Raw genomic sequence first — 23,215 nt, forward strand, 5'->3', positions numbered from 1 at the left:
GGTAGGCGAGTGGGTGGGTGGGTGGGTGGGTGAGTGAGCAGGTAGGCGAGTGAATGGGTGGGTGAGTGAGTGGGTGAGTGGGTGGGTGGGTGAGTGAGCTGGTAGGCGAGTGGGTGGGTGGGTGGGTGAGTGAGCAGGTAGGCGAGTGAATGGGTGGGTGAGTGAGTGGGTGAGTGGGTGGGTGGGTGAGTGAGCTGGTAGGCGAGTGAACGAGTGATTTTGAAAGCTGTCCTTGTGCCCCACAGGGCCATCTGCCAGCGTCGGGGGTGGGGGGGGGTCCCCCTCGATCATCACAGTGAGTGGCAGCAGTGAGACGCTTCGTGGAGGTGCCCGTAATAGTGAAGATGGTGATGACGGTGGTGACCATGGTGGTAGTGATGATGATGCTGGTGATGATGGTGGTGACGAGGGCGATGATGGCAGGGTGGTGATGATGATGATGTTGTCTCAGGGCGACGAGGAGGCGAGGATGTCGGGTTCGGCCGTCTTGCTTGCGACGAGAGCGAAGCACCGGGGGGACACCATGGGGTGGAACAGCCGCACGATGCCCGCGTGGGCAACCCCCTGTTCAACGTTGAGGATCGACGTCACGGGCGGGCACGACCGCTCCCCCTATCTACCACACACTACACTATACACTACACTATACACTACACTATACACTACACTATACACTACATTACACTATACACTACACTATACACTACATTACACTATACACTACACTATACACTACATTACACTATACACTACATTACACTATACACTACACTACACATTACTATACACTACACGATGCTACATTATACACTACACTACACACTACACTAGACACTACTATACACTACACTTTCCACTACACTATACACTACACGCTACACTATACTACACTATACACTACACACTACACTATACTATACACTACACTATACACTACACTATACACTACACCACACACTACACTACACTATACACTACACCACACACTACACACTTCACTATACACTACACTATACACTACACCAGTGGTTCTTAACCTGGGGTGCACGCTGCATCCACTGGAGATGCGAGGTGCCCTTCATGGGGGGGTTGCGAAACGTGTCCAGGTTTTTTTTAGAAGCTAAATCACCGAAACACAAATTAAGTCGTAGGGCATGTGAAGTCACAACTTACTTCGTCTCATCAACCCCCCTGGTCTGTTTATTAACATTCTACAAAAACACATTGTACGACTGAGCCTGAGGTTACGGTGAAGGTGAAGAACCACTGCTCTACACGCTAGACCCTTGGTTGTCGGCATGCGCGGTTCATCCGACTTGCGGATTCACCGGGCGCGCTGAGATTTTGACACGAAACTCTCTGCTACCTTTCGGTAAAAGTCACGGAGGTATAAAATAAGAATAAATCACGACGTTTCAATTGCAACACCGGCGACGATGATCGCTTGTGTTGCAATCGAAACGTCGTGATTTATTTTAATTTTCCGACTTGCGGATTAACCGGGCGCGCTGAGATTTTGACACTTTACCGACAGAATCAGACAGTATGGATTCCTGCAGTCACGAAAGCTTCAAATCGAGATTTTGACACGAGCTAACAACCCGGGGATTTTCCCTTCAGCCCAAAATTAATCATCTAATAACAGTGATGCATTGCTGTTCTTGGAAATGTTCACGACAGGTCACATGCTGAAACCGAACAACGAATATGTGTGCTCCGGTTACATCCAAAATCCGCGCGATCGCCCCTACAGTACAGCCCTTGCAATATCTCTACAAACAGTGGGGCGGAGTTTTGATGTCAGATTGCCTGTGGCTCTGCTGGTAAAGTGTTTATATTGTTGCCACTGAGCACGCCCATCATCATCTGTTGGTCGACGATCGTTCAGTATTCGTTCTGAATCGACTACATTTTCTTAACACGTGGGAGGCTTTCGTGACCAATATCATCCATAAGAGGTTATTTGGGTTAGATTGCATAAATAAATGTGTCGTAAAACCGCCACCACCCGACACAGCCAACTAGTAAGGGTTGTCACGTAAACAGAACGTGGCCAATTCGTCACTAGTACAGCACTAGTGTGTAGTGTATAGTGTAGTGTATAGTGTAGTGTATAGTGTAGTGTATAGTGTAGTGTATAGTGTAGTGTATAGTAGTGTAGTGTGTAGTAGTGTATAGTGTAGTGTAGTGTATAGTGTAGTGTATAGTGTAGTGTATAGTGTAGTGTATAGTGTAGTGTATAGTGTAGTGTATAGTAGTGTATAGTGTAGTGTGTAGTGTATAGTGTAGTGTATAGTGTAGTGTATAGTAGTGTATAGTGTAGTGTATAGTGTATAGTAGTGTATAGTGTAGTGTATAGTAGTGTATAGTGTAGTGTGTAGTGTATAGTGTAGTGTATAGTGTAGTGTATAGTAGTGTATAGTGTAGTGTATAGTAGTGTATAGTGTAGTGTATAGTAGTGTATAGTGTAGTGTATAGTGTAGTGTATAGTGTAGTGTATAGTAGTGTATAGTGTAGTGTATAGTGTAGTGTATAGTGTAGTGCATAGTATAGTGTATAGTGTAGTGTATAGTATAGTATAGTGTATGGTATAGTGTATAGTAGTGTATAGTGTAGTGTATAGTGTAGTGTATAGTGTAGTGTAAGTATAGTGTAGTGTATAGTGTAGTGTATAGTGTAGTGTATAGTAGTGTATAGTGTAGTGTATAGTAGTGTATAGTGTAGTGTAGTGTATAGTTTAGTGTATAGTGTAGTGTATAGTAGTGTATAGTGTAGTGTATAGTGTAGTGTATAGTGTAGTGTAAGTATAGTGTAGTGTATAGTGTAGTGTATAGTGTAGTGTATAGTGTAGTGTATAGTTTAGTGTATAGTGTAGTGTATAGTAGTGTATAGTGTAGTGTATAGTAGTGTATAGTGTAGTGTATAGTAGTGTATAGTGTAGTGTATAGTGTAGTGTATAGTAGTGTATAGTGTAGTGTATAGTGTAGTGTATAGTGTAGTGTATAGTGTAGTGTATAGTGTAGTGCATAGTATAGTGTATAGTGTAGTGTATAGTATAGTATAGTGTATGGTATAGTGTATAGTAGTGTATAGTGTAGTGTATAGTGTAGTGTATAGTGTAGTGTAAGTATAGTGTAGTGTATAGTGTAGTGTATAGTGTAGTGTATAGTAGTGTATAGTGTAGTGTATAGTAGTGTATAGTGTAGTGTAGTGTATAGTTTAGTGTATAGTGTAGTGTATAGTAGTGTATAGTGTAGTGTATAGTGTAGTGTATAGTGTAGTGTAAGTATAGTGTAGTGTATAGTGTAGTGTATAGTGTAGTGTATAGTGTAGTGTATAGTGTAGTGTATAGTTTAGTGTATAGTGTAGTGTATAGTAGTGTGTATAGTGTAGTGTATAGTGTAGTGTATAGTGTAGTATACTAGTACAGCACTAACCGGTGTGTTGGAGAGCCAAGCCACAACATTTACAATCTGAGTACGACGTTTCGCCAGTAATTACAACCAGCTTCATCAGGCGACGGCCATATTTGTGGAGAAGTCTTCCTGTTTCGTTCCTTATACAGAGGCGTAGATGTGTATCCATAATAAAAACCTCTATTATGGATACATTTTCTTAGCTTGTGTTATTAAATTAACAAAAAAAGAGTTGAATGTGTTTACCTGTTCTTGTAGATAGCACAACCGATCCGTTAAAATGAGAGCTTCCACACAGGGAGCGAGGGCAGCTTTCATCTGGATGCACGGAGACAGAAACACGCAGACAGAGACATGGACACAGAGACACGAACACAGAGACACGCACACAGAATCACGCACACAGAATCACGCACACAGAGATACAACAACAACAACCGCCATTCGCCACTAAGTGGCGGTGACGTCACCACGACGCTTGTGCCAGGCCATGTGCACCTTGAGGCCACGTGAAGTGTCGAACGCCCGCTGGCAGGAGGTCACGGGGCAGACCCAGGTGCCACGGGTCGACTGACCGAGATGACCGAGAGATACACCCACAGAGACACACACACACACAGACACACACACACAGAGATAAACACACACAGAAACACACACAGAGATACGGACACACACACAGAGACACGCACACAGAGACACGGACACGCACACAGAGACACGAACACGCAGACAGAGACACGCACACAGAGACCGGAGGCTTGAGCTGATTTTGAAGGAGAGAGAGATCAGAATACAGAATGTCACTTGTAAAATAAGTAGTTTACCTGATTGAAAGCTTCAAGTTCGACCTTTCTGTCGATGTAACGGTCATGGTAGCTCTGGATTTCAGAATCTGTGAGCTGTATAGTAACACACACACGAGCAAAGAATCACGGAGCATCTATGGTGGCGTGAAACTACAGACATAGATCAGGACTGCATCGAAAGATGGCTTCAGCCCTGTCACAAATCTCTGCACACCAAAATCACATTCAATTAAATTCTGCACTTAACCCTTTCCTGTTCCGATGACGTACACGGAGACACGGGCACAGAGACACGCACACAGATATACCGACACATACACAGACACGCACACACAGACACGCACACACAGACACGCACACACAGACACGCACACACAGACACGTGGAAACCCTCCGTTCTCTAACGAAGGGTTTGCAATTGCTCTGCGAGATTTATTTGTCTTTTAACACACAGAGGCGTTAACCTACGGTGGGGTTAACCTCCAGAAAACTGCAGCGGCGTTAATCTTTGCAAGATGCCACACGGTTAACAGGTACGCGGGGGGACAAAGCATCGGAGAGTTTCACCTTGGCGTGATCAAGCCCCATCTTCTCCAGGACTCTTCGGCAGTAATCGACAAAGCTCCGGCTCTTCGAGAACACCTTTCCCACGTGCTCGTCGCTGAGAAACAACAACAACAAAAACAAAACACCGAACAACGGTGCTCAGATCATGGCGAGTAATGAGATGTGGAGTATTTCCTGGCAAATACAGTAGAACCTCGGAGATCGAACGCACCAGAACTCAAACAAATCGGTGTTCGAACGATATTTTCGAACATTTTTTGCTCCGGAAACCGAACGAAATTCGGAGGTCGAACGGGCAATTGCGACTTGAAAGAACCTGTACGGCTGAGACGCGTATGGCCAGCGTGCATGACGCTTGCCCAGACAAAGGTTTTACCACCGCCTCCTCCACCTCACCACCTTCCACTCAAGCCATCAATTCTCCTTACTACAGGTAAAGTGAAGTTCAATGTTCATTTATTTAATTTATTCCATATATTTATTCATTAATTCCATTTATTTATTGTGTTTCTTGTTTTTTTGTATGATTTGATGCATGTAATGACTGTAAACTTCGTGTAAAAATGCTTCATAATGAGATATTTCTTGTGTCTGGAACCAATTAATGTCATTCACATTAATTCTTATGGGGGAAATTAATTCGGTGTTCAAACAAATCGGTGTTCGAATGGCCTTCTGGAACGAATTAAGTTCGATCTCCGGGGTACCACTGTACGATATCGCTGTGCCATTGCCAGCCCTACGTGATATTAAAACTATAAACTATTTTTTATGTGACCAGGTGAGGCCCACTGCGCTAGAAAGCTCTTTTTCAGAAGTGACCTGCCCATCACAAATCATAGCTCAACGAAGTGGCTCATCATCAAGTGGAAATGTACAGCAGCCAAATACTCTCAATGCATGATTCTAAATGTGGAGGGAAAAACCGGAGGACCCAGAAAAAAATCCACACGACCACAGGGAGAACACGCAAACTCCAAATATACAACAGGCATCAGGGTCGACCTCCTGTGTATCAGGCGAGGTAGTTAACATCCGTGGTATTGCCAGCCTGCCCTATATGATACTGTTATTGCCAGCCTTACGTGATACCGCTGTGGTATTGCCAGCCCTACGTGATAGAGGAAGTCCACCGGGTAGACGGAGCAACGAAATTGTAGGATCTGAGAGGTGGTGGTGCCTAGGGGTAGGCCTTCATCCAGCAGTGGGTAGATCAAGGCGGGTGATAATTGTGTTCACAGTGTGTGAATGTGTAAGTGGTAGTGTAGCGGTTAGCGCGCTGCGCTACGAACCCGGCGACCCGAGTTCGATTCCCGCTCACGGCCAATAACACCGGTGACAATTATCTGAACCGGTCTTGGGCCTGCCCTAGGTCGACTCAGCCTAAAACGGGTACCTGGCACAGTGCGGAGTAAACATCGCCACACTGGGGAGACAAAGGTGGCCGGCCGTGGTGCTGCCGTGCCGGCCTTCATAGCTGTTACTCGCGTACAGCACTTGCCCCAACAGAATGTTAAGGCTATACGGGGGATCTTTGTTTTTGGGCTGGTTAACCACCCCTTGTGTTCCGTGCCTATCATAGGTTCCCGCTACGCTAACAGCACTTGCCCCAACAGCCTGTTAAGGCTATACGGGGAGGGGGATCTTTGTCGTCCCTTTGGCTTTGTGTTAAGCTCTTTTGGTAAATATTTCCACCAATCTAAGAGACAGAGGGAGACACCTAGCGGGCGATTTCTTCACGTGCAGAGTTTCCAGATCCCACCCAGAAAGGGACAAGACAGCCAGCGTCAGGGGCTCGAACCCGCACACCCTGTAGCTGCGCCGGAGAAGGAGACAGCCGTGCACAACCATTGAGCCGCATCTCACGTTCAATACCTGGAGCCGGAGTCGTAATGGTCTCGGATGAGTACTTGCAGCACGGCCCAGAAAAACAGCGAATCTGTAGGGAGCTTAATACAGACAAAGACAAAGATCCCCCGTATAGCCTTAACAGACTGTTGGAGCAAGTGTTGTTCGAGAGTACCACCTATAAAGGCTGGCACGGCGCACCAGGGGGTGGGTGGCCAACACCACGCCCGGCCGCCTTTGTCTCCCCAATGGCGATGTTTGCACACCGCACCAGGTACTCATTTGAGGCCGAGTCGATCTAGGACCGGTTCAGATAATCGTCACCGATGTTGGCCGTGAGCGAGAATGGAACTCGGGTCGCCGGGGTTCGTAGCGCAGCGCGCTAATCGCTACGCTACCGCTCTCCACCGTCCACACCACACACACACACAAACGCACTGACACACACACACACACAACGCACTGACACACACACACAACGCACTGACACACACAAACGCACTGACACACACACACACAACGCACTGACACACACACACAAACGCACTGACACACACACAAACGCACTGACACACACACACACAACGCACTGACACACACACACACAACGCACTGACACACACACACAAACGCACTGACACACACACACACAACGCACTGACACACACACACACAACGGTGACACGCAGTACAATGCACTGACACACACACACACACAACGCACTGACACACACACACACACAACGGTGACACGCAGTACAATGCAAGGCTTGATCTATCCACTGCTGGACAGACTCCCCAAGCGGCAAGGGGCAGCAGCAGCCGAGCGGCGATCCGGCGTAAAAACAAAGACCCCAAAGCTCTGCAGTTCTCTACGCATTCAGATGGTTTCAGACAACACGAGCCATTAGTATGCAATCTTGATTTGAAGCTTTCGTGACTGCAGGAATCCACACTCTTTGGTTCTTTCGGTAAAGTCACGTTCGAAACGTCGTGATCTATTATTATATTATTTTTTCTACCAACATGTTTGTATAATGTTACTAAACAGACGGGGGACAGTTTGATGAAACGAAGTAAGTTGTATCTTAACGTTTCCCGTCGCTTAATTTGTGTTTTCAATGATTTACCTTCTAAAAAAGATCTGGCCATGTCTCGCACCCCCCCCCCCCCCCCGGTTAAGAACCACAGTTGTAGTGAATAGTACAGTGTATAGTAGTGTCGTGTATAGTGTAGCATAATCATCATTATCACGCAAGGCATTGTGGGATGCTGCTGGATGATTCTTCGAGACGCTACTACACCACGCACCTCGGCCTTTGTTCAGGCCCTGCGTTACGCACCTCACGCCATCATCACGGACTCTGCTTTACCCTACATTATATATTATTTATTATAACGTGCTTTTTCCATGATGTGGTGTTCTTCAGGAAGGCAACTACTACGACCCCGGTCGCGTTATAGGAGGACACGACCGTATTTATAAAGAAGGTGTTTTTGTTTGGGTTAGAGATCGCGTGAATACAAACGTTGCGTCGTCAAACCCACTGCCACCCGACACGGCCGAGCAGAGTGAGGGTTTGCCACGTCAACAGAACGTGCCAGCTGGCGACGACTTTGCCGCACGCTGGGTTGTGTGTCGGGAGAGTAACCCCACAATACCGTTTGATTGCATGCAAATTCAGCTTATCAGATGTTGACTAACCATTTCACTTCGATCGCGATTTGCGTTGTGTAAACACCGCGTGCGTTACGATGTGACAACGGTACTGCGATCTAACCACAAACAAAAAAACTTTCCGATGAACCAATCGCGCTGTCGACCGTTACACCGCCACCACCACCGCCACCACCACCACCGCCTCCACCACCACCACCGCCACCACCACCAGCACCGCCTCCACCACCACCGCCTCCACCACCACCACCACCACCGCCACCACCACCACCACCACCGCCTCCACCACCACCACCGCCTCCACCACCACCACCGCCACCACCACCAGCACCGCCTCCACCACCACCGCCTCCACCACCACCACCGCCACCACCACCGCCACCACCACCACCGCCTCCACCACCACCACCACCGCCACCACCACCACCACCGCCGCCACCACCACCGCCACCACCACCAGCACCGCCTCCACCACCACCGCCTCCACCACCACCACCACCACCGCCACCACCACCACCACCGCCACCACAACCGCCACCACCACCGCCACCACCACCAGCACTGCCTCCACCACCACCGCCTCCACCGCCACCACCGCCACCGCCACCACCACCAACGCCACCACCACCACCACCACCACCGCCACCACCACCACCGCCCCTACCGCCGCCCACTGTGGGTGGCAGCTTCCCACGCGCGTGAGCCACGTTGGGAGAGGCGCTCGCACACTCACCCCTTTGCCATGCCTCGCTCGTTCCCGAGACTGCGGGAGACACGGGGGGGAGAACGTTCAATTAGATGGGCGTGGGAGCAACATTCACTCGTGTGTAGGTACGTGTGTATGTGTAGTGACACATCTTAGTCAGTCGACCCGTGGCACCTGGGTCTGCCCCGTGACCTCCTGCCGGCGGGCTTTCGCCACACTTCACGTGGCCTCAGGGTGCACACGGCCTGGCACAAGCGTTGTGGTGACGTCACCGCTACTTAGTGGCGAATGGCGGCTGTTGCTGTAGTGACACAGCGCCGACTGCTGTCCAGCAGCGGCAACTGCGGTGGGCAGTCAGCGCACTCACGCCGCCGAGCGCGTACACGGCTGTGAGTGCCGGCAGGGCGGAGGAACTGGGGCAAGCGTCACGGAAGACCTCATCGGGAGGCCCCTAGAACTCGCTCGTGGGTTCGAGAAGGGAGGCGTGGCCAGGGCGGAGCCAGGGCGGAACCAGGCCGCGCCGAGTAGAATAAAAGCAGCGGAGAGTGAGAGCTCCAGGCTGCCGGTTCTGGGAGTGGACTCGTCTCGTCGTCGCTGTCGTCTTCGCCGCCTTCGTCCGCTGCCGCCTTCGCCCGATAATTACGCGGCCGAACAGTTGTTGGCTGTCTCGGTCGACGCCGTCGGTGCAACGCGGTCAGGGTCGTGTCTGGGCCGGGCTGTACGGCAACGTGGCTGAGAAGGGAGGCCGGAGTTGGTGTAACAGAAATAGAGAGAAGGTGCCTCCTGCCACTACCTCATGTCCTCGTGTGTGTGCTACACACACACACAGCGACGAGGAGCACACTACACATGTATCAGAAGTGACTTGGCCATATACAGGAGGTCATGGGCTAGATCCCGAGCCCGACGCCTGTTGTATATTTGGAGTCTGCGCGTGTCTCTCTCTCTGTGATCGCGTGGATTTTTCTCCGGGTCCTCCGCTTTTTCCCTCCACATTTAGAATCGACGTGCATTTAGAGTATTTGGCTACTGCTATAAATGTCCACATCATGATTATCCACTTCGTTGAGCTATCATTGGTGGCCAGATCACCTGGTCAAATAGATATTTTTTACGCATATGTGTAGTGGGGAGCGGTAGAACCTCGCTACGAACCTGGCAACCCTGGTTCGATTCCCGCTCACCAATCCCCACCAAGCTGTGTGGCTCTTTCTCAGAAGTGACCTGGCCACAAATGATAGCTCAACGAAGTGGCTTACCATCATCATCACGTGGCAATGTATAGCAGCCAGACACTCTAAACGTGTGACATTGATTCTAAATGTGGGGGGAAAAAACCGGAGAACCCGGAGAAAAATCCACGCGATCACGAAGAGTGAGAGAGAGAGACACGCAAACTCCAAATACACAGCAGGCGTCAGGGTCGGGATCGAACCCACGACCTCCTGTGTACCAGGCGAGGTAGTTAACATCTCCTAGCCACCGTGATGATAATGCGAGAGAGACACGCAAACTCCAAATATACAGCAGCAGCAGACGTCAGGGTCGGGATGGAACCCACGACCTCCTGTATACCAGGCGAGGTAATTAACATCTCATAGCCACCATGCTCAGTTTGAGCCCTGGGACTGGATGTCTCTGTGAAAGGGTTCATAATGGCCATGCTGCTCAGAGGCAGTGAGAGAGAGACAAAGAGAGAGAATCTTAATTTTATAACTTTCGTGACTGCAGGAATTATTATTTGGTTCTTTCGGTTAAGTCACGTCTAAAGATAAAATAATAAATTAAATTAAATAATAGAATACGACGTTTCGATTGCAACACAAGCAATCATCATCAGGTATAATGAAATAGCGACATAAAATCTAACCAGAAAACTATAGACAGACATATTAGCAGACAGATATCACCAAGATACATAGAGAGAGCAACACAGGTAACAGAGAGAGGTGATCGTCTCTGTGGGGTGGCCTTAAATAGACAGAGGAGGGCGGACGCAGAGAGAGGGAGGGGGGTTAGAGAAAAAATTAGCATATCAATGAGTGGACAACAAAACGTGGTGCTGCAAGTGCGATGACACGGCAAGCAAGCCTGAAAATCAGGAGAAGGACACACTAAAATTAAATAACCTAGTAAAATATCGAAATGTAATGTAATACAACACAGAGGGTCGGTCAACACACAATTAACGTATAGCCTGGTTGATTACGTATTTCAAAGATTGCTAAGTTAGAATTTAAGTGTGAACATTCCAAAGAGAGGACACAGGCAGAGAGAACAAGTAGTCAGAGAGAGAGGGAAAAAAGAAGATAAGTTTAAAACTTCCCCGTAGAAGTGGTTCAATCTTAATTTTAGAACTTTCGTGACTGCAGGAATTATTATTTGGTTCTTTCGGTTAAGTCACGTCTAAAGATAAAATAATAAATTAAATTAAATAATAGAATACGACGTTTCGATTGCAACACAAGCAATCATCATCAGGTATAATGAAATAGCGACATAAAATCTAACCAGAAAACTATAGACAGACATATTAGCAGACAGATATCACCAAGATACATAGTTGTTGCTCTCTCTATGTATCTTGGTGATATCTGTCTGCTAATATGTCTGTCTATAGTTTTCTGGTTAGATTTTATGTCGCTATTTCATTATACCTGATGATGATTGCTTGTGTTGCAATCGAAACGTCGTATTCTATTATTTAATTTAATTTATTATTTTATCTTTAGACGTGACTTAACCGAAAGAACCAAATAATAAAGAGAGAGAAGTCGGTGCTGCCCTTACCAGACATGCCGTCATGCGGGCATTCCTTCCCAGCATGCACTGCATCGAGGACAGCTTCTGGCTCATAGGAAATCCTGGCAAGGAGGACAGATTCTCACCTGCAGAAACGAAAAAAAACAATGAAGCGTCACTTTCAACCGTGCTTCGGCACACTGACAGAACATGTGAATCTACAGATTACCGGTAATATAATACACAGAGCAAAACAATACAAATGAAGATCCCTCGTGTAACTGTTAACAGATTGTTTGGTCTATGTGTCCCTGCGCTGTATGTGTGTCCTTGTGGCCTTTGTGTGTGCGCGTACAGGTGTGTGTGTGTGTGCATACGGGCATGTGTGCGTAAGTACGTGGGTCCCCTCGCTGTGTTTGTGTACGTACGCGTGTGTGTGTACATAAGCACGTGTATGTGTGTGTGCATATGTGTACGTGTCCCCCTCGCTCTGTGTGTGTGCGTACGCACGCGTGTGTGCGTGCCTATGTACGTGTTTGTGCGACCGCATGTGTGTGCGCATGCTGACATATGCGTATGCGTGCGTGCCTACGCGGTGCGTGCGTACCCGCGTCTCCTTGCTCTGTGAGGCGGTGGTAGCAGCAGCTGACGAGGCAGAGGGCGCGGGCATGCGGAGAGGAGCAGAAGAGACGAACAGCGGTGGAGGAGAGGTCACCACACGCGTGCAGGCCGGCCAGCAGCACGCCCTCACTCACGCACACCTACAAGAACAAAGGCGAAGGTCCCCCATGTAGCCTTCACAGACTGTTGGGGGCAAGTGCTGTTAGCGAGCACCGATGAAGGCTGGCACGGCACACAAGGAGGTGGGTGGCCAGCACCACACCTGGCGGTCTTTGTCTCGCCCAGTGGCGATGTTTACTGCACACCGCACCAGGTACTAATTTTGAGGCTGAGTCGACTTGGGGGAGGTCCAGGACCGGTTCCGATAATCGTCACTGGTGTTGGTGGCCATGAGCGGGAATCGAACTCGGGTCGCCAAGTTTGTAGCGCAGGGCGTTAACCACTACACTAACGCTCCAACAACAACCGCCATTCGCCACTAAGTGGCGGTGACGTCACCACGACGCTTGTGCCAGGCTATGTGCACCTTGAGGCCACGTGAAGTGTCTAACGCCCGCTGGCAGGAGGTCACGGGGCAGACCCAGGTGCCACGGGTTGACTGACTGAGATGACTGGCTGATGCACCACCTGTGCCCCCTACTGTGCCAACTTGCTGTGTTTTAGCCACCCGGCGCTCCACTCGTTGTTGTGAGCGTCGCTCCTCCGCCCTCCGCTGTTGTTGGAGGGTGACTGCCTCCAACTGCCCAGTAGCGTCCTTCACGAGCCTCCTCCACAGAGGCCGATCTTGACACCGCTGGTACCAGTCATCGACAAGTCCACTCAGCTCCATGTGCTCCTGTACCACATCACTCCATCTCTTCTCTAGCCCGTGCCGCGCCCGTTTAGCCCCCTCGATCCGGCCGAACAAAAGCTGTTTAGGCATGCGGTGGCTGGACATGCGGGCTACATGACCCAGCCAACGCAGCCTTGCCTGCCGGAGGAGCTCCCCACACCTAAATGCTCTAAACGCGCGATGCTGATTCTAAATGCGGAGGGGATAAACCGGAGGACGCGGAGGGGAAAAACCAGAGGACCCGGAGAAAAATTCACATGACCACAAGGAGAGAGAGAGACACCGCAAACTTCAAATATACAACAGGTGTCAGCGTCGGGATTGAACCCACGCCGTCCTCCGTACCATCCTCACAGCGGGTTTTGGCTATGGCCATCCAACAAAGACAGTCTCCGCATCGCGCGCTTTCAGATGCGCTTCTGCGGCCATCTTGAACGCTCTTTCTTCCGATACTAGGAAGCCACCCGGAGCTATTCTGCAGTTGTAAATCATCATCGAGTTTCTTTAGAACTGCTTTTTGCGCTTAGTTTATTGTCCTTCCCCCGAACCTCCGATGAGCAGGGTTGGCTCCGTATGGCGGTGCGAAAGAAGTTCAAGGTACATCCACACGCCCAGGCGTGGTAGTTAACATATCGCCACTGTGGGACCCCACGCTCTCGTCGGCTCACCCCGGAGTCGGCCAGCACCGCCTGGAGGTCGGTGCCGGGGGTCACGTGAGCGTTCACCGTCGAGTGACCACCCGCCTCGCCGGGGCGTGCACTCCGCGGCACGGCTGACGTCTCGCCCGGCCTCCCCGCCGCCCGGCCTCCGCCCCCTCCCCTTCCGCGCCGTCTGTCCAGCAGCCTCCCCTCCCGCCGCTCGGCTCCCCGCGTCACCGTGGGACTCGAGTCCAGGCCGGCGACGCGGAACGAGTAGCGCCAGGCCAGCTCCGAGCCCAGGTACGACTTGCCCGAGCCCAGTTCCACCACCTGGGGACACGGACGAGGACGTGCGCACGTGCGCACGTGCGGAACGGAGCGTGGGTTAAAACCACAGGCCGCAGGGGGCCACACTGGCGTCTCCCGAGTTGCATGCGGCTCTTTAATAAAACTACTCAAACTTAGTTATTTCATCAGGTAAAGGCAGGGGTTGGCTTTATTCAGCTCTTTTTTCCCAGAAGCAAACATGGCCACAATTTAGATCTGAAGTTTTCGTGACTGCAATAATCCATACTCTTTGGTTCTTTCGGTAAAGTCACGTAGGTATAAAATAAAATAAATTAAATCACGACGTTTCGGGCGAAACACAAGTACCCGTCATCAGGTTGAAACAACCACAGCAAGAAACAAATTGCTGAAATGGGCAAAAGGAGGCTGCTTGTGACACGAGGCTATATACACGTAAGGGGGGGGGGGGAGCCAGGGAGGAGAGATAGAGAGGGTGGGGGTGTGGGGTAGGGGGAGTGGCGAAGTGCAAGCTGCAACCCGAGCCCGAGTACAACACAATGCCGGGTCTGGGAAGTGAGCGGGAGTGGAGGGTAGGAGGCTGAAGAAACTGGCGATGCTGATTGTTACATCGAGGAAACGAAACGGCATGTGTCGGACCGTATTCGCGAGCACAAGGCAGATCTGAAACACGGCAGGACTAATACCTCCGCCGTGGCTGACCATTGTTAATGTAATAAAGGTCGTTGAAGCGACTTCTGGAATCCGGTCTTTATTCGTCTTTCATTACAACTCTCCTTCACGCTGCAGACAGACAGCGTGAGAGAGACAGCGTGAGAGAGACAGCGTGAGAGAGACAGCGTGAGAGAGACAGCGTGAGAGAGACAGCGTGAGAGAGACAGCGTGAGAGAGACAGCGTGAGAGAGACAGCGTGAGAGAGACAGCGTGAGAGAGACAGCGTGAGAGAGACAGCGTGAGAGAGACAGCGTGAGAGAGACAGCGTGAGAGGGATAGAGAGAGAGAGACGCGCGCAGCCACGTGGCAGCCTGGACCCCCGCTCTCGCGTGGCCTCTTCCCTTCGTTCGTTCCAGTTCTGACCACGTGTTGTTCGTCTCCAACCCTATTTAATACCCGGGTCACGTGGTACCTTTCCACCAATCCTGGTTAGCCTCTATGGAATCTTCCAGACTCCACCGTAGGCTCCCGGGACCACGCCCCTGACTCGTCTCCCCATTGGCTGTGGCCAAAGCCAGCAGAACCAATCCTCTACTTACAGCTGTCACCTTGACATTACGTCAGGGCCACGCCCCTAGGCTTCCCCCCATTGGCTATGGACCAGGACCAGCAGAGCCAATCATCGTGACGAGTTGTGATCCGTCAACGACCCGGATATATCCTCACATTACATCAACAAAGAAATGGTGTCCCGTAGCTCTCACCTGGTGGAGTCCGCAGCTCTGGGCGAGGCTCGCCACGGCCCCCGCCATCGTCTGCACCTCGTGGCATTTCTTGGGACTCATGATGCAGTTCCTGAGGTCCAGTGCGGGAGCCAAATCTGCAGCAGACGCAAAGACATGAAGATCGACCTCCCCCCACCACCACACTCCGCCAACCGTAGAGCCTTAACAGACTGTCAAGGAAAGTGCTGTTAGTAGCGAGTATCAGCAGCGCCATCTGTGGAGGTGGACACGTTCAGCGCGGTTATAATGCGGCTGCTATAGGTTGTTAACCAGAACACCGTCACATCGTATTACGCCCGTGTTGGCTTTCCCTGCATTGGCTTCCAGTCTCACATAGAATCCAGTTTGAATTCCTCTTTAACACGCTTTTATTTAACTCACTCCGTCTGTTGTCGTATCCTCAAAAAATCTTCTAACTCAAATTTTACCCACTTCCCAATGTGCTATCGACTGCAAACTTGGTATAGGTATGTCATACTGATGACAATACTATATTATATCATTGACAATGAAAAATATATATTTTTAAACAATTTTTTTTACGGCTCTAACTGTCCACGTTTACGGCTCTAATTGTCGACGTTCAACTCACGTTGCTGTAAATCACCACGTGGTCCCTGACGTCACGGCAAGCCTCGGGGAGCCACGCCGAGGGGCGGAGGATGTGGAAGGAGGGGAGGGGCGATGGGGGAAGGGGGCAGGGGGAGGGGCAGCTCGGACAGTACATTTCATTAAAGCGTGTCTGAAAAAAAGTATTTTTAAATATTTTATTATTAACTCAACAAAGCGGTGGACCATCTTGATGCCCCAGCCTACATCATTGACAAGCCGCACCAATATGTCCCCCTCATGATACATAAGATGTGGGGGGTGCAGATCTTCTCTCTGCATCCCCAGGTCGAGGCGTCTTCGCTCTGCGAGTGACCGAGATGTTTCTCCGCGTAGCCCCCAGGCTATGGAACGCTCTTCCACGAGACATCAGAGGAATCCTAGATTTGAAGTGTTCGTGACTGCAAGGATTCATACTCTTTGGTTTGTTCGGTAAAGTCACGTAGGTAAAAATTTTAAATTAATTAAAAGACGTTTCGGGCGCAACACACACTTGTGTTACCGAAAAAACCAAAAAACCGAACAGTATCAGAGGGATCGCTCTGAAAATCATTTTTTTGTATGCATCCTAACACGTATTTATACACGCTTCCGCTTGTTAAACAGTGAGTTCATTTAGTAAATGGATTCTTAAGATGTATTTATAATAAAAATATTTTTATGCTGAGTGTCTGCTGCTGCTGTGTCCTGTACAGCGCTTTGAGATCCTTGATGAAAAGCCGCTATATACGTGGAATTACAGGGACTCCTCTACTTACGAACATTCGACTCATGAACTTTCAGAGCTACGAACAATCCTGTCCGTATGTCCAGTTGCCTGTTCGGACCGACAGTCGTAAGTTCAACCGCCGCGCAATAGATGGCGTTGGTGGCATCTACATCTGCAGAACGTGAATAACCGGTGGCATCTACACCTACAGGAAATTATATAACTTTTAAAGCCATTCCCCCGTGTTTAGTCCACATGCCGTACAACGTGCTTGGAATCGTCAGGAGTTAAGTTGTACTCACGCACAAATCGACTTACGAACAGACCTCTGGAACCAAATTCGTTCATAAGTAGATGAGCCCCTGTATTGCTATTACGGGTGTGCTGAACTAGTAATGAATTGGCATGTTTTGTTTAGGTGACAAACCTTATCAAATGGCCGTGGCGGGTTTAACGACACATTGCATATTTACGCGATCTAACCCGAAAAGCCTCTATTATGGATAATATTGGTCGCGAACGCTTACGTGTTAAATCTTTGTGTCTGTGAGTGTAAACGCAATCGTCCACCTTGAATGCTGGGCTTGAGTGAAGTGCACAGCCCGAGGCCATCCAGCGTGTACCTCTCCACCTCCCTCACAAACACACCCACCTCCGTCAGCCTCCCGCCGCTCGTGAACGTGGCACCTGTGAGCACACACACAACACGTACGTCGTCATCAGCCATGGTCAATCCACTGCTGGATGAAGGCCTTCTCAAGCCTTCTCCACCACCACCACCACCATCATCAGCCATGGTCAATCCACTGCTGAAGGCAACCCCAAGCCTTCTCCACCACCACCACCATCAGCCATGGTCATTCCACTGCTGGATGAAGGCCTCCTCCCTGCGATGTAACGATCCACGCCAGACCGCCCACCCGCTCCGCATTGAAATTATTTAGAATATTTTGCTGTTGTAAATTTCGACGTGATAAGCCACTTTGTTAAGCCATCATTTGTGGCCAGGTCGCTTCTGAAAAATAATACCTCAGTGGGCTTTACCTGGTAAGATAAATCATTGTTTAGTTTCATTTGTGTATTTAAGTGTTTTGCACTCCAATTGTGTTTGTGTCGTGTTTATTTCTGTAACGTTCGTACCCCGTGCCTCTGCTGGACATCTGTGAAAAAGAGCTTTACATCTAATCGAATTCCTCCGGTATAAATATATACTCCGATTCTGATCTAGATGCATTTTGTAGATCCTAATGATGTTTCGGAATAAATGTCACTCACAAGGGCGGAATTTAAATCATCCTTCGTCTTGTTTCATGCCCCCTCCCACTCGCTCCACTCTCAATCTCTCCTCACCGTTCCCCCCTCTCCTCGTGCACAATCCACCGTTTCCGCTCCTTTTCCCATCTTGCCCTGAAACAGACTTCCCCTCCGCATGAAGCAAGAAGCACATCCTTCCTTGTCGAGTTTCCGCGCTTGCCCTCGAAACCCACACAACCTATTCTCCCTGGCCCATCCTTCCCTCCATCCCTAGGTACCCCCGTACTTCCCGTACCCACTAAACCTCCCTCTCCCCATACCCCCCCCCCCATCCCTATTCGCCGTATCACTTTTAGCTCCACTAATTGTACCACTCGTGTAAAGCGCCTTGGCTTAAAAGAGCTGTATAAAGAGCTGTATAAATACAAGATGTTCGCAAACAAGTTATTACGTAATAAAAAAAATACTTGACTCGTCATGGCTGCCACTTTTGGACGGGTCACATGATGCGGTCGCGCGTAAATCAATAGCGACCAGAAAATGGAGTTGACATATTAAAGAGAATATATAAAAGGGAAATTTCTGAATGTGTGTCTGTTCGAAATGTTTAGCGTACTTCCCAACATGCAACAAACTTTAAATTTGGCATGTGGGTAACTTCCAGACTGTACACAATGCAAAAAGTATAAAAATAGACTTTTGTATTTTGGGGGGAAAGAGGGTGCAATAATGGATATATTTTGCACGGCAAGTGAGCGGTGACGTCACATCTGTGATGTCACCCGCATGCAGCAGCGTCACGCAGTGCGCCTGCTGACGTCACGCAGTGTGCCTGCTGACGTCACGCAGTGTGCCTGCTGACTCACGCCGGCTTGTGCCCGCCCTCACAGTCGGGCATATTTGCGGAATACACCACGCCGCCGTTGACCCTGGCCATTGACCGAGCAACCCAACGTACCTACCAGCTCCCTCCGCAGGAATGTGTTTAACATCTAAAATGAAAACGCAAACCACACGCGTGAAATTAAAACGAAACCTCAAATAATCAGTTGTTTTGTGTTTATTATAAGGGGCCGTCCATAAATGACGTCACGCGATTTTGGCCGATTTTTTAAACCCCCTCCCCCCCTCGTCACACGGCGTCACAAAAAGTGAGACCCCCCCACAAATATGACGTCACAAAGCTCTGCCTCCCCCCCAAAACCATTTTTCCATTTTGAAAATTTAAAGACTTTACCGAAAGAACCAAGAAGATGCTTCAAATTACTTTAAACTAAAACTATTGTCATTGTAGTGCGTATTTAATGTGGCGCTGCACTCTGATGTTGTAGGAGAAAACATTTATTAAAAAGTAGGCGTTGGAAAGCTGAAATTTAGCATAAAATTCACTTGAAAATATTCAACGTCTAAAACTGCAGATGTTCAGAATATTATATTGAAATTCTCATATAATTAGAAAATATTAAAAGTAATTATAACTATAAAAAAAAGACTTGAAACTTTGTAGTAGAACGAAGCTAAATGGAGAGTGTAATTATACCAATCATATATTCATTTTAGAGAATGAAAAACTCTGGTAGAATCATAATGTTAAATAACAATCATTCAAACAATTCACAAAATGTATGCTTCTCCATTCACCCATGGAGAAGCAAAATGCTCCTTCAAAGAATAAATAAAAGGTGACCTTAGTAAATTTAAATAACCAAATAGTTAATAACGAAAATGAGTGTTGTTTTGACAATTACTGTATACTCAATTAATATTTATTTAAAGTTGCGCATTTTGATGTAACGTTACATTTATCAAACCCCCCCTCCCCCCCTCGTCACACATCGTCACAAATGTCTGACCCCCCCCCCCCCTCGGTGCGTGACGTCATTTATGGACGGCCCCAAAACAACCCCCAGGACAAATAATAAATAAATAAATTTGCTGACGTGACGCACCAGCGCACATTTAAATACCGTACCATAAATGTAGCCAACACGTTCAATTAAACTCAACCCATATGAGTGAACTTTTAATCAAAAATGAAACATTTATCTGCATTGTTTTTTAAACCCACAGAGAAATGAATACATTTTAAACAATAATATTTAGTTTTTATTCACGAACCGGTGGTTGGATTTGAACGCGTTGTGGTGTGTGGCCGCGTCACGTGACATGACAGGTTACGATAATTGGTTCTTTACCCTTCTATCTGGCAACAAAACTGACACCTTTTTACAAGGAGTCATGTTTGAATAGACCGCAATACCTGCAGTCATAAAACAAACAAAAGAACATAACTCTGATAATGTGCACTGTCCTTGAAGTTGATTGGTCCACACCCGAGACAGCTTTCCTTAGAGCCTAGTCTCACATGGGTTGGACCAGATGACGCCAAAAGGCGCACAACTCAACGACAATGCACCATCAGAGTATGAGAGCTCGGGGCAAGCATCTACACTATGGGAACCTCATTTGCCAGTAAAAATATGATAATTGGTTCTTTACCCTTCTATCTGGCAACAAAACTGACACCTTTTTACAAGGAGTCATGTTTGAATAGACCGCAATACCTGCAGTCATAAAACAAACAAAAGAACATAACTCTGATAATGTGCACTGTCCTTGAAGTTGATTGGTCCACACCCGAGACAGCTTTCCTTAGAGCCTAGTCTCACATGGGTTGGACCAGATGACGCCAAAAGGCGCACAACTCAACGACAATGCACCATCAGAGTATGAGAGCTCGGGGCAAGCATCTACACTATGGGAACCTCATTTGCCAGTAAAAATATGATAATTGGTTCTTTACCCTTGCCAGATAGAAGGGTAAAGAACCAATTATCATATTTTTACTGGCAAATGAGGTTCCCATAGTGTAGATGCTTGCCCCGAGCTCTCATACTCTGATGGTGCATTGTCGTTGAGTTGTGCGCCTTTTGGCGTCATCTGGTCCAACCCATGTGAGACTAGGCTCTAAGGAAAGCTGTCTCGGGTGTGGACCAATCAACTTCAAGGACAGTGCACATTATCAGAGTTATGTTCTTTTGTTTGTTTTATGACTGCAGGTATTGCGGTCTATTCAAACATGACTCCTTGTAAAAAGGTGTCAGTTTTGTTGCCAGATAGAAGGGTAAAGAACCAATTATCATATTTTTACTGGCAAATGAGGTTCCCATAGTGTAGATGCTTGCCCCGAGCTCTCATACTCTGATGGTGCATTGTCGTTGAGTTGTGCGCCTTTTGGCGTCATCTGGTCCAACCCATGTGAGACTAGGCTCTAAGGAAAGCTGTCTCGGGTGTGGACCAATCAACTTCAAGGACAGTGCACATTATCAGAGTTATGTTCTTTTGTTTGTTTTATGACTGCAGGTATTGCGGTCTATTCAAACATGACTCCTTGTAAAAAGGTGTCAGTTTTGTTGCCAGATAGAAGGGTAAAGAACCAATTATCATATTTTTACTGGCAAATGAGGTTCCCATAGTGTAGATGCTTGCCCCGAGCTCTCATACTCTGATGGTGCATTGTCGTTGAGTTGTGCGCCTTTTGGCGTCATCTGGTCCAACCCATGTGAGACTAGGCTCTAAGGAAAGCTGTCTCGGGTGTGGACCAATCAACTTCAAGGACAGTGCACATTATCAGAGTTATGTTCTTTTGTTTGTTTTATGACTGCAGGTATTGCGGTCTATTCAAACATGACTCCTTGTAAAAAGGTGTCAGTTTTGTTGCCAGATAGAAGGGTAAAGAACCAATTATCATATTTTTACTGGCAAATGAGGTTCCCATAGTGTAGATGACAGGTTACATTTAAATACCTTACAGCAAATGTAGTTAACGCCTCCACTTAAACTCAAACCCACACGCGTAAAAATTTCAACGACGAAACACACGTCTGCAGTTTTTGTTGTTGTGCTCAACCCTTACCGATCAATTAATACTTTTTTTTTAATAAATAAAAAATATTAAAACTCACCGGCGGCGGTTGGATTTGAACCGGCGGCTGCGTGGTCGTCGTCGAACGGCCGCGATTGGCGGGTGACCGCCTCACGTGACGTGACGTCACCCAGCAGGGCCCCGAGAACTCGGGCGGGAGACGTCTCCCCGTCGTGCCCCCCTGTCACGACGCGGCTCCACGTCGCGTCGGCGTAGAAGCGCGCCGAACTCTCCCCCAGCACGAACATGGAGGCGCGGACGAAGCGCCACGCGGCCTCCGCCTTCTCCGCCAGTAAGTCGGGCATGGCTCGGCGCGTGATGTGCTGTGTGTGGTGGGTGTCTGTGGCGCAGTTATCGTACTAACTGGTGCTGTGTGTCGCAGTTAGATTTGGACTCGAATGAGTGCCTGGTGTCTCGTGTGTGTGTCAACATCAGCTGTGGGGAGAGACAAAGACGGCCGGGTGTGGTGTTAGCCACCCGCAATGTCGGCACTTCGTGTGTGCTGCTACTCGCTACCGCTAACACTTTGCCCCTCCCTATTCTGGGTGGGGATGGGAGAATCTTTGTGTTTGATGTCGCGAGTTTAAAGTAATAAAATGTTTAAATTTTACCTCAGAGCCACCGACTCGCAATGGCGGGTCGGAGGGGGGGGGCGTTGACGGGGAATCGATTCTTGCGATTGATTACCGGTTATCGATTCGCGGCAATCGATTCCTCCCATCGTGTTTTTTGCGGTGGAGTCGGTAAATGGTAAAGTTGTAACGTCGATTCGATTCCCCTTTGGATTGACCGCGGCGGTGGAATGGACGCTTGCCGGTTAAGGGAGAATCGATACAACTTTCTTTCTTAGCGGCATTTAACTAATCTTGATTTGAAGCTTAATTCGTGACTGCAGGAATCCGTACTCTTTGGTTCTTTCGGTAAAGCCACGTAGACAGATAATAGATCGCAACACAAGCAGCCGTCATCAGGTGATGACACCATTGGGGCTCCGCAAGCCTCTCCTCAGCGTGCCTGGCAAGGCGATGTTGAATAATCATTGCCAGGACCTTTCCCGGCAGACAAAGATCCCCCGTGTAGCCTTAACAGGCTGTAGGGGCAAGTGCTGTTAGCGAG

General features: G+C 48.6%; 2 protein-coding genes across 3 annotated transcripts in view; one reads left to right on the forward strand and one right to left on the reverse strand.

Annotated features, from left to right (window-relative positions):
• Positions 1-155: 155 nt before the first annotated feature.
• Positions 156-22,820, reverse strand: LOC144951964 (putative methyltransferase-like protein 25). 2 transcript variants are annotated; one of them, XM_078882336.1, is made up of 13 exons: positions 22,722-22,820; positions 22,140-22,422; positions 17,491-17,607; positions 15,582-15,697; positions 13,888-14,187; positions 12,374-12,527; positions 11,815-11,912; positions 9,052-9,081; positions 6,668-6,741; positions 4,793-4,886; positions 4,244-4,318; positions 3,663-3,734; positions 156-564 (listed from the first exon to the last, which is right to left on the reverse strand). In XM_078882336.1, exons 1-13 carry the CDS (start codon positions 22,818-22,820, stop codon positions 448-450), a joined length of 1,629 nt encoding a protein of 542 aa, XP_078738462.1. In that variant the 3' UTR covers positions 156-447. The 2 variants fall into 2 exon arrangements, with proteins under 2 accessions (XP_078738462.1, XP_078738461.1); XM_078882335.1 differs by lacking the exons at positions 9,052-9,081; positions 22,722-22,820 and having other exon boundaries at positions 159-564; positions 22,140-22,711.
• Positions 22,253-23,215, forward strand: part of LOC144951965 (uncharacterized) — a 53,284-nt gene continuing 52,321 nt past the window's right edge. Inside the window, exon 1 of the mRNA XM_078882337.1 lies at positions 22,253-22,391. Within this exon, the coding sequence (XP_078738463.1) occupies positions 22,346-22,391 (46 nt within the window). The 5' untranslated portion in view covers positions 22,253-22,345. The remainder of the gene's footprint in view (positions 22,392-23,215) is intronic.

This window comes from Lampetra fluviatilis, chromosome 64 (genome assembly GCF_964198595.1).
Source record: "Lampetra fluviatilis chromosome 64, kcLamFluv1.1, whole genome shotgun sequence".
Taxonomy (NCBI): Eukaryota; Metazoa; Chordata; class Hyperoartia; order Petromyzontiformes; family Petromyzontidae; genus Lampetra; species Lampetra fluviatilis.